Source organism: Lates calcarifer, linkage group LG9, assembly GCF_001640805.2.
Source record: "Lates calcarifer isolate ASB-BC8 linkage group LG9, TLL_Latcal_v3, whole genome shotgun sequence".
Taxonomy (NCBI): Eukaryota; Metazoa; Chordata; class Actinopteri; family Centropomidae; genus Lates; species Lates calcarifer.
Genome location: NC_066841.1, coordinates 10,594,547 through 10,607,013, shown reverse-complemented (window position 1 = coordinate 10,607,013; position 12,467 = coordinate 10,594,547). Strand labels below are relative to the sequence as shown.

Genomic DNA, 12,467 nt, shown 5'->3' with positions numbered 1-12,467 from the left:
AGACCACACAGTACAAAGACAAAACTCTGGACTCGGGGAGTAATTAAAAATTAAGACAGCTCCTCAGATTTAAACATGCAATCTGGCTGATAAGATGCTTCCAGATCTCCCCACAATATTCAGTTCAGTAAATGGGACTGCACTTACATAGTGCTTTTCTAGTCACATTGACCACTCAAAGTACTGCACACTACAGGTCACGTTCACGTTCACCTATACACACACATTCACACTCCGATGCTACATTGGAGGCCAAGATAAGAAACACACAACCACACACTAAAGACACAGAAGTCAATGTCAGTCAAAAATTCGGCCATGACTGTAAACTCAACAAGAGGCATAAATGCACTACTTGAAGGTACGGTATGTGCTTTCTTGGGCAGGATATGGAACAGTTGCATTGTAAGGCGGGTAACGGTTGGAGATGCGCTGGACTGTGGATGAACCTGATGTGTCAAACTGTGTGAATCGCCCCAACATGCTTACGTTCACTTTGTGGTGTCTGTCCTCACTCTTCATCCCTGTTCTGTCATGCAGATCACATTCAATAACCCAGCAGTACTGCTCTTTCTTTTTAAAAAATCCTAAATAAGCTGCTGCCAAGCATTTGGCTGAAAGCACTGAAAAATTACCTACTTGCTTGGTCAGATCAGTATGCCAGAAATCATCAATTAGGACATACAGGATACAAAAACTTGAGAACTCTATGAAATACTGACCTATACAAAGCTTTAAATAACACTTTGAACACAGGTGCTGACTACTCTTGCCCAAAAAAACCATCGATTACTGATACCCACAGAATGGATTGTGAATCTTTGTGTGACTATTTTTGTGGGTGCTCTCCAATGATACTCCTGAATGTGCCACATGTTGATGTGATACATGTGGCACATTCAGGAATGTGTTTGGTTGGAGCCCACGATGAAGACAAATAGATTGTTCCTCAGCAGTAAAAAGGACCTGCCATGTTGTCCTCTGGGTCTCCTTGTATACAGCTACACGTCAAAGTCCAGCTGCAGCCCTGACACCAGGCCAGCACGAAGGGAATCCCTGGCATTCAAACCTCTTGGAAACATTCCTCAAATTGTGTGTATTTATGTGTGCACATGCGTAAGTGTGTCTCAAGATTCAACAGAAGTAACATGTGGGCCCAATTAGAAAGTCGCCGTTTGTCCTATCCTCTGCTCCGCTGGCGGAAATTTCAGTCACAAAAAGAGCACAACATGAATTTTTGATTGTTCTCCTGGGGCACCATGGAACTACACACAATAAAACAAAGAATCAGCAATGTCACGTCCTTGAAGCCACTGCTGCAAAGTTTTCCTAAATTTAAGTTATAGTTTGTTATGCTTTTTTTTTTTTGGCTAACTTTTAACAGAACATATTCAAGCATTTTTAAGCCACAAGTTTTAGATTGTGCTCATTAGAAAAGGCTGCAGGTCTCAAAATACACCACTGACACAAAGTCCCACTCACATTTTAGTTTACCTCAAGTTTAAACCTGCCAAAAAAATACTTCCACCGGGAGTAGACCCAGCACATATTGCCTTCACTTTCTGAGAAATAAATCTGCAGTTTTCAAACAGGTGTTCAGTCTTTCAGCAAAGACTTAGTTAAAGTGCCTCTCTGTTTAACACGAATTTGGCACCCTCAGATCAGACATGAATATTGTCGGAAAACATTGTGCCATTTTACACAAACTCTCAAACAGAATGACAGAAGAATGTGAAATGTTGACACATTCACACCAGTCTGAGCAGAAATGCTTTTCACTAACCAACTTCAGTCGCACAGTTCTGCTCAAGCTCCTTTTCAACACTCAGTGTGCAGGGACAATCGCTACCACCCTGCTGCTGCATTATTGAAACTGCTTCATCAGTACTTCCCTCTCATCCACTTCCTCTCAGAGAGAAATGTCTGGGTTGATGAAATCATTCAAAGAGCTGGGAGGCAGTTCTTATGAATGAGATTCCACACAACTGGTGGGGGATCTTTAATTAAGGAGCTGGGCGGTCCAGTGATCATGCTTAATAACCTATTCAAATAAACACAACAAAGACTTCAACTAGGCTGATAGAGGAAGAAAGACCAAGATGTTGGTCTGATGTTTAAGCAGACGTAACCAATAGCAGGCACCCACTGGTACTGTTGGCCAACTGCTGGTCCATTGTCAAGAGGCCTACTGACTACAATCTGTAGTCATACCTATTCATAACTATTCAAAGGATGGCACTGAAGTGGATGGAGTGGTGTAAATGAAGTGTTGAGGAGCAGAGGACAAAACAGTGTTTGATGGTCCCCCCAAAATAACTGGAGCATTAATAATCTGTGTGGACTGAAAGCCTAGAATATCCTAAGGTTATACATGGGGTTTTAGTACATTAGGCCCATAATTCCAAAGGTTCACCTATGAAGAGACAGCAGTGTCCCAGCTCTGCCTTCACAGTGGGGATTAATACAAACACCTATTTGGCAGAAGCCAGTCCTGAAGTTCATGTTTCAGTTTTGGATCACAGAGTCATGTTGTCATCCACAGACAGCAGAGTCCTGGACATACTGTCTGTGTTATTACTCATCACTTTCTGAGGAGAATGATTTGAGCTCAGATATCACTGGCTGGCATTTTGGCAGTTACTGAAACCAGAAGCCACAAATCTTGGGGGAAATACAAGAGGAAAACATGATGGAGTTAAAGAGAAATGAACTAAAGGCAACCACCACATCTGACTGTGATAGGCTTACACTCCTGTCAATAAAGAAAACACACTCCCAAACATATATTGAACTTTTACTGACAAAATCAAACTTTAAAAACAAATCCCATCCAGGACTCACATTGCAAAGGTGAAGTATTTTGGGAAAAATCTTTTTTTAAGACAGTATTTGAAAGTTGGGGCCTGGTTCAAGAAGCAGAATAAATCTGCTGAGTAAAATCCAGAACCCCACATATCTGGATGGATCAGCAAACACCCAGCAGAGTAAAATCCACACAGTGTCTGTCCTCTCAAAGATGCAACATTTGCTCTGCCAAAAATAAAAACAAAACAAAAACCTATGCATCCTGAAATCTTGAATGCTGAAAATGATGGGTTACCAGATTGCAGAAACAAGGATTTAAGTAACATGATCTGTGTGTTTGGCACCTGTTTAAACCCTGGTGGCTACATTTTGTTTGCACTGGGGGAATGAGAGGGACTTTTGATTGAAGAAGTGAGAAGGGGTAGTGGGTCCACCAAGAAAGTAAAGCACTTAATCTTCAGGTAATGCCTGAACTGCACTGCTCATTATTAATGTGATGATCAGTAGAGGTGCAATATGGGAAATTTAGGAAGCGTTAGAAGGACAACCTCTACCACCTATAAATCACTATAGGCAGTCCCTCTCTCTCTTTCCTTTCTTCATCACTGCCTCTTTCAGTCTCTGAGACTCAGGTTGCTGTGCTGACCTGCTCTGCTGCTGTGAACCTTTCTCACATGCAGCTGCTCTGCCTGTGAATGGCTCCCTGTGCGCTCCTCTCCGCTGTTCTCCTGTGAGCTGGCCAGGGGCAACACCCAGTGTTAACGTGCCAGGGGAGGATTTCCAGAGCCTCAATAAGAGCTAAATAAACCAGCCTCCACATCTGGGAGAGCAGTAACACTGGTAAACACTGGGCTGCGGCCTGCCCACAAAGCCAGGCCCTTGTTTCCACTTAATGATGATAGCCCTGGGTTTCTGCACTGCTGCCTGTCACACTCACTTAGACTCATCACTGTGCTCTCACTCACAAATATTCACGCACACCTATACACACAGCAAAGGGTTACAGCTTCTGCCATCATTCAGGTCTAGTGCTGTTTTTAATGAAACAGGAGACTGCAAATGCTCTGCTGACTGGAACAGAAAGATTATGTGTTTGTGAGTGACATTTTGTTATCTCCTGCAGTGTTGTTCTGGTCCAAATTTCTGCATAAAAATGAAGGGCTGCATTTGGACAATGTCCAGTGTGAAATGTGCCATGTATCAATGCACAGCTGTGAGGCCAAGCTACTCTTTCCAGAGGCATAGTCTGGACTAGAGGACTCCCTGCTGGTGACAGAGGAGAGGAGAGCAAAGAAAAGTCTGTTCAGTTGTGTACATTACCTTAGACATGGCATACACTAGTCAGTGGCCCAGTAAGGACAAAATGTTGGACAAGTAAATCATAATATTCAGGAGTCTATCTCTATGTCTATGTCTATCAATGTTATCATACAATATGCCACATCCAAAAAACATAAATAGCTGTTTTGGTTGTGTCTGGTAATCACTGCACATTAGATCATTGTCGGTTTTTTTTGCAAATCCTGATAAGTCATGGAATAATGCAACAAAATAAGCTGAATGAATTTATTTACAGTTAGAAAAAGATGTAGGTGAGACAGGGCAGCATATAGTATTTCTGATAATTACTTATAAAGACACCATGGCTCCTCTTTCATATACTGTTGCATTACAGAGTTGCTTTAAGTTGCCTTTCCTAAATAATTATTTGTGACAATAACACATGCCTGTGCATCTAATGGCCATTTTCATGTCTGTTTCTCCTTCGGCAAATTTACAGGATTACATCATGATTATTTAGTTTTATGTATGATATAGAAGCTACAAGAAAGACAGAAGGGACTTGTTAGACTCTCTCACCCGTCATTGGAGCAGGTCATGAACTCTTCCTTAATCTTGGGATGCCAGAAGCCACAATTCAGCATAGCTGTGTGGCCCTGAAAAAAGCAGAAAGAAAATTAACAAAGTGCAGACTTTTAACACGCTCTAAATTGTTGCTGATCAGTGGTTAGCTTCTAGTTGCTTTGAGCGCATACTTGAATTGTGAGGTTTACTGTAGATCCAGTCTTGACATTCAGGGTTGCTGTTTGCCCTAAAACTGTTTTCAAAGTCATTTGGTATTTAGAGCCCAGCTGTAACCGTTGCAGCCAGTAGGAGCTGGTCACCAGGAGGAATCAATGAAGGTAAATTAATGAAGATGTATTTTGCAATCTCACTGCACACAAATTGTGTGCAAAGACAGCTGTTGCTCTTCACTGTTAAATCTGGAGCCAAGACTGCTGCATAAAAGGTCACTACTTAATTACTTCAGGGGTGGTATTACGTTTTTGTGACGATGCTTTTTGAGAGGTGTGTAGTGTGAACTACATGGTAACTGTGAGGCCTGTATCCACAGAGACACATGCAAAAGATCCTGGGAAGTTATTTTTCTTCATCTGAATTCACCTTAAAGGGCTCTGCTAAAGAGCTCAGAAAAGGACCTTTAAAATGATCATTTTGTAACCTTGACAGAGGCCTTGCCTTACAACTGAGCCAGTGAACTCTGAGGCAGTGCAGAGGGCAGTGTAACAGCTTCAAACAGCAAGCTTCTAGCAGAGTAACTTTTAGACATTTCCTCTTCTAGAGTAGTCCTGTGGAGAATTACTCATAACAAATGACTTCAAAGTGGAATAACCCAGAGAGAGGCCTCCCCAGTCGCCAGGTCAGAGAGGAACACTTGAGCGAGCTGCAGTGAGGCTTCAGATATGACATACTGCTATTTGACAGGATGCTTAAGAAAGCAAAGCCTTGCATGAGCAGAAGTCAACCAAATGTCATTGGTATGTGTGCATCAGGAAGAGTGGGCTGCCTGTTCACTGTCAAATACTTTAAACACACCACTTTCATAATCAAGAAAAGGGAAGTCCTAAGTCCTGCTGTTTAATGACTAGAAAGGATTAATAACAAAATGGCCAGTTGTTAAATTTTATGGTAAAATACACACTCACTATATGATGAGGTTAAAGCTCCAATGGGCTGCAAATGACTCAACTGCCTCTCTGCTCTGAGCAACAACATCAAAATAAACACACATGCTTCATGATTAGGGTAAAGGAGCCGCTACCTTCCTAAACAAATCTGATTCCTTTTCCTTAACAGTTTAAGGCAACAAATTGCCAATGACTAAGGAGAAACAGACTGATATTCATAGTAACAGTGAACACAAATAGAGTATTTTAATGACAAACAGAGCCAAGAAAAGAACCCTTCCTAATAACAAAAACTGACACACTGGGGCCACTACTAGCTGCTGGGTTTGTTTTCACTGAAAGTGCATTAGATAGACTACAACTTGGAGCTGAATAGTCAGTGAAAATAAATAAATAAAAATTAAAAACAAAAGTATGATATGTGAGTGTACGAAACATTCCTTTGTGAGGATTTACTGCTTTTCTTGGTTTTGATCTTTTTGAATTTTGGAGTGTTTATTAAAGAAACATCACTGCAAGCTTATACAGTGTGTGGCAAGTCTCTCTGCACTCAGCAGGGTGAGTTGGAGGCAAGTAATTGGCTGCTGACAGAGGAAGAGTAAAGGCAAGGACTTAATTATCACATGAGACACAACTAATCGACTGGGACGCTGTCAGCAGGCCAAAACGCATTTTCATTGAACCAGACCCTCCCTTCAGCTCCAGATGGGACTGAGCAGGACAAGAATGTAGGACATCCAGGAAAACACTACTCGCAATCAATGGGCCTTCACTTGTTCAAGTAATTCATATGGGTGGTATAAACCATGTCTAAATGCACTGCAGATGGCACAGATGGTTAGTGACCACCAATAAGGCTTTCTTAAGCTTAGCAAAACCCAAACATGGACACTGAATTAAGATCTTCCTTTGTAGATGCAGGTACAAGCGAGAGATGAACCGCGACAGTAATGAAAGCATGTGCTGTTCCTCTCCCCCTGAGACTGCCTCTGGCTGTACACACAGCACTGACGATTATCCTCACATACAAAAACAGACCAGCTCATAGCTACACCTTGCTACTATTACTCGTTGGCAGGGTTAACCCACAGAGCAGAATATCCAGCCTGTGTTTAGAATTAGCAGTCACTCTTGGGCAAGCTGCTGTTGCTATATAAATAAATACATGTGACATATTTAAGATTAATTCCAGTTAATTATGACTCTCAGTCCTATTTCTATAGTTTTAAATCTGTGAATGTGGCGACATCCCTAAAAAGAGACTGGACAAGGCAAGAAATATCAGGCAAGTGTTAAACAAACCTCCAGTTACTTAAATTTATTTTGAAGGGAAAAATAAATCATTATCCAAGCTGTCTGTTGTAAATGTTCATCTCAGTTTACAGACTAACATCCTAGTTAAACTCATGTTTATTCCTCCTGCTGGGCTTACTGTGGTTGCAGTGATGAGTATTATTATAGCATTATTATATTCAGTATAAACAACAGCAAAAATTATGACAATAAGACCAAAGTTGAAATAAATCCCAGTTATTTGTGAGTGCTACTTTGGCATACCTTGGTGTTAGCCATATCCACAATGTACTGGTCTCCCTTCACACACTCCATGACATTGAAACCATCGCGGTCCAACACCTTGGCCTGTGAGTTACCAGAAACCACCAGGATGACATCACCAGTGATGCTGTACTGTAGGGACTTGATCTGATGGCTGAGGGGATACACACACAAGACACACATGAAGACAACAGATTGCATTTTTGTGGTGCTGATAAGTTCTGATGTCTTTGTGCGTGTTTACAAGCCATCTGTGAACTGTAATTGGACCAAAAACACTGTTATACCAAAAACATTGTTATATAAGAAGCTTTTACTCCTTCAAAAGGGAAAAAAAACAAACACCAGATAAGTGTAGCTATAGGAACAAAACAGCACAACATCTGATGTACATCTGATGGTTGGTCACTTTGATGTACAACAAGCAACACACAAACATACTTAATCATAACAGAGCATAATGGCATTTTAAAGCTAAGAAACGGAAAGACTATTAACACACGCTGAAACATATTACACACACAAAACATAATGAAAACCATTGAGAGTAAATAAACATAATAAAGATCTGTTATTACTGACATGTGCTACATTAAAAACATAAAGTATGCATTAAAAAAAAACATTTTCAAAAACAATATGTGATTTTTATGTTTTCAATTTTGCACTTATGCCATTCTACAATGCACAGCAGTGCATGCAAGTGAAGAGACCGACAACTATCTGGACCACTTAACCAGAGCGAGATTAGCAATTGGGGTCAATATCAAATAGCATTAACACAGCAGGGGGTAGATGGGGCACCAAAATTTCCATACATAGACCAAAAGTTCCATTGCTGAAATGAAAGTGAGGCTAGCATCAGTGCCGTTCTTAACTGGTATCTTCAAATAGCCCCAAATGCTCAGATTCTTCATTGTTTGACACAAGTTTGACTCATGTTCAAGCTCATGAGTTGCCTTTTTGAGGAAAGAGGAACAGTAGACCTCAACAGCACAGCTTTCTATATGAAGCTTGTTAGGTAAACCAAACAGGCTACTGAATCACACTGCAATCAAATTAAATGTAGCGTAAATTTTTGTTAATAAGGGGAAGCCTGCTCCAGCTCAACCCTCTGGTTCCCAAAACCAAAAAGAATTAGATCTTTGATGATGGCTTCAGTGGAAGACAGAATAAACACACGCGGACACACAAACACCCACATATCTCAACCATCTGCTTCTGAAAGGCTCATTTTGAATGAAAAGAGAGGATGTCACAGAGTTAACGTGAGGCTCAATGAAGCTCAACAAATGTGTGTTTGTGTATATGTGTACACTTTGGCACAGTGAGTGTACTGCATGTTTGCATGAAACTAATTAACCACATGTTAAGCAACTGTGCTGATGTCCCACGTTGTGTTCTCAGAAACAGACTCACCACTCACAGGGCTGCAGGGACCTGAAGGCCTGCAGAGCCTGGTCCATCCCGGCAAAATCCCAGAAACGAACATCATAGTCATATCCACCAGTCACCAGACGGGCTCCAGAGGGGTCTAAGCCAAGAGCCGACACCTGAGGAGAGAGGTGTTTTATTTACAAGTTAAAGACAATCTATCAGTTCATTTTTAAATTATCCTCCAAAAGAGGCAAACCAACTGTGGAAAGTTTCTTAATCTGTTAGAAATTTTTGACAGTGTTGTCATAGTGCCTCCTCTAAAGGCAGCAAAATATTTAAAGTTTGTTCTTGTGTAATCAACCAATTATTCGAATCTAAACTGTCTTCAACTGCAATCAGCAGAGAATCTGGACACCACATTGGCTCTTCACTTAGGACAAAGAGAACTCAAAATTAAATTCACCTTTTTTTCTCACTGCTGCAAAATAGCAAGCAAAAAGACTTGCTGCTGCATTTACTAAAATTCAGCAAAAAGTTGGGTAACCTTGGCTGAAAATCTAGTAACTGATGCAGATCTGCACTATGAGATGTTTAGTGTCTGCTAATGTAATACATCTTGGTGCTGATTACAAACCACTTATGATGAATAAAGACCTTCTTATTCTTTTTTCCTAACAGAAAGTCATTGAATAAATTTCCACAGAACCATATCATCAACAATTATAATCATTTAAGTGCTGAAAGAAGAAGTTCTTACTGTCTTGGTGCCATGCTGTAGAGTGATCTCATGGTGTGTCTGGAATCTTCTTCACTGGATTCTGGAGCAGAAAGTTGAGATGAATACAAGGAAACAGTAAAAGAAGACAGGACTGAATTAGGTGTGTAGTTACATGGTAGCATTTCATTCCAAGATTCAATCAAAAAAGAACTGGTTGTGTGACTAAAAAGTCTGGAATCAGTCATCTGCTGCAAATTACTGACTGGGAACATTGGCACTGATGAATGTGAAAAGTTAGGACCTGAACTATTTCACTCACAGCTTGGGACATACACCAATGTAGTGTATGCATCATCATCATTTAATATGATGATACATATAAACTGGTAGTAGTTATATACCTCCACCAAATAGACAAGTTGCAGGAAATGTGGTCACAATCTCCCCTGTCTTCCTGAGTTATGGTGTTAAATAATGGCCAAAAAAGTGTTTTTGGCAGAACATGATGATGTCACAGTGAAGCTGACCTTTGACACTTATTGGACATAAAATGTCATCACTTCATCATTTTATCCTAGTTGACATTTGTGTTAAATTTAGTCATTATTATCTTATGAATTCTTGAATTATAGCCAAAAACATGTTTTGTGAGCTCACAGTGACCTAGACCTTTGACCTTTGACCACCCAAATCTAATCAGTTCATCCTTGAGTCCAAGTGGAAATTTGTGTCAAATCTGAAGAAATTCCCTGAAAGCGTTCCTAAGATACTGCCTTCATAAGAATGGGACAGAAGGACAGCCAACCTGAAAACATAATACCTCCAGCCATGACTGTAACCAGCATGGAGACACAATAAAACAGAAAAAATACCAAACTGACAACAGAACTACTGTTCAGCAAAACAGCATGATAATCTCATTATTTACAGTGCAACAGACATCACTGCTTATATTCTCTTGTGCTGCCATCTAATGGTGGAATCTTAAAAGTGCCGCACAATACAGCAGCAACTGGTGTCTTAATAGGCTTTTTTTTTACAGAAGAGATTTTGACATGTCACTGAGGAAAAGCACACTTGTAAATAATAAAATAAATGATAGTTCACTGTTTCAACTTACTGGAACACTTGAGTATACCAGAGCCATCATATTGTTATTTTTAATGCCTGTGCTTTTCCTACTAAGTTAAAACATTTGTTGTGAAAAAGGCAAATGTGAGGCAGCAGGAAGACAGATGGAACATTTTAAACAGAACAAATAAAAACTCAAGGACATTCACATTGTGTACCTATGGGAGATATTTTGTCATTTTCACAAAATACATTCTGTTAAATGGGTCATTTCAGACATACGTCATCATCATCATCATCTTGTGCCTCCTGATCGTCATCGTCGTCATCATCACTGTGAGCTGCGCTGCCTGTGTAACCTGGTGGAAGAGGCGGTCCAACAAGCTCATCATCATCCTCCTCTGCTGTGCGTTGACAAGGTACTGGAGGCCCAATAAGCGCAGAGTCAGAGTCGGAATCTGAGTCTGAGCCTGAGCCACTGTCACTGCTGCTGTCACTCTGCTCTTTTCTAAAAAGAAAAGACAATTGAATTGTCAGAGAAAGCAAAAACTTTTATCACACTCAAATAACAGACATGTAAATTAACCCCTGAGATAAAGAGCAAACTGTAATATAGTGTTGAATCAAACGCAAAAACTCAGAAATCTCTGGTTACCTGGAAGTAGCAGCTGCGGCTTTGTCTTTCTGAGATTGAACTGATGACTTGACTGACTTGGAGCTCTCTCCTTCCTCCTCCATCGGAGTCTCCTTCTGCCGCTCCTCTAGGGATACAGCAATTACAATTACATACTCTGCATTACAAAACGACTTGTCAAATAATGCTAGTTGATAAACCTACCTAATACACGCTGACTCCGCTCAATAGCTGTTCGTCGGGTCTGTTCAAAAATGGCATCCAGGTCAAATGTGCGGGCTTTCTTACCTGTTAGGAACAATGACTGCCATGACTCATATTGTCACATTTAATACACAATGATCAAAATAAGCAAATACCAAATATTTAAGTATTGTGCTGGATTAGACATACCAAACCCAGAGAATCCCATGACAGATGAAATGTCTCCATCACCACTCATCTTTCCTGATGCTGCAAAAATGGCCAGGGCAGTAGTTATTATCATCTTGTTTATTATGAGAACTGTAGTAACAATTGGCTTTTTACAAGAATGCACAAAAATACAGTATGTAGCTCTCTTGATTGTGTTGTTTTCTTTGTAAACAAAGCCTTTTCAACTACAAGCACCATTCAGTGACCACCTTTGTAAACCAGAGTGTGAAAAAAGTAAGTATGAAGCTGTGAAAGCTTAAAACACATAAATGATAGCATAAGCAGTCAGCCACAAGTAAGAATATAACAAAAACTATACATGGTCATAAGTCTCATGTGGTTTGATGCCCTACAGTCAAATGTGCATGCCCAACAAGTGTCATCCCTCTAGATCGCTTAAATGTAATGTTATGGTAAAATACGGAGACTTGGGTACAATAAAGAACAATAACGGCTTTTAAGAGAATTAAAGCTATGGCTAACTACGGGTAAAGTTAAAGTTTTAAGAGTCTGCGTTGGTAATAAATGCTTGCTATCAAATAAGCTAGCAAGAACAGCAACGACGTTTGCTTCTTTTCACATACTTGCTTAAGGTAGCTAGCTGAGAAATGTCAAGCAAACTGGAAATGCAGCCCGTTATACCGGCACATATATTTAAGTTGTGAAAAACTGATGTACTAAACTTTCTAGACGTGTGAGAGCAAAAAGTTGCTACCTTCGTCCACTTTGTTGGGATCCATGTTTTCAAATACGACGGTCACCTTTGACCTCCGGAAGTCCTTCTTCTTCTTCTTCTTCTCTTCGTGTTTAGCTCACAGGCTGAGCTCAGAGCGCCGCAGTTGACCTGTGCAGGATGCTTTATTCGTTATAGCACATAAATGAAGTGTCATTTAAGAGGGATTTCTGTTAATGTTTTTTTTAC

At 40.3% G+C, this 12,467-nt stretch overlaps 1 protein-coding gene across 1 annotated transcript in view; it reads right to left on the bottom strand.

Moving 5' to 3' along the window:
* LOC108879867 (WD repeat-containing protein 70) overlaps nt 1-12,351 on the bottom strand; it is a 36,565-nt gene extending 24,214 nt beyond the window's left edge. Inside the window, 10 exon segments of the mRNA XM_018671300.1 lie at nt 4,666-4,742; nt 7,332-7,485; nt 8,751-8,884; nt 9,466-9,498; nt 9,500-9,526; nt 10,780-11,005; nt 11,153-11,258; nt 11,336-11,419; nt 11,525-11,584; nt 12,261-12,351. Coding sequence (XP_018526816.1) covers nt 4,666-4,742; nt 7,332-7,485; nt 8,751-8,884; nt 9,466-9,498; nt 9,500-9,526; nt 10,780-11,005; nt 11,153-11,258; nt 11,336-11,419; nt 11,525-11,584; nt 12,261-12,285 — 926 coding nt within the window. The 5' untranslated portion in view covers nt 12,286-12,351.
* Nucleotides 12,352-12,467: the final 116 nt, after the last annotated feature.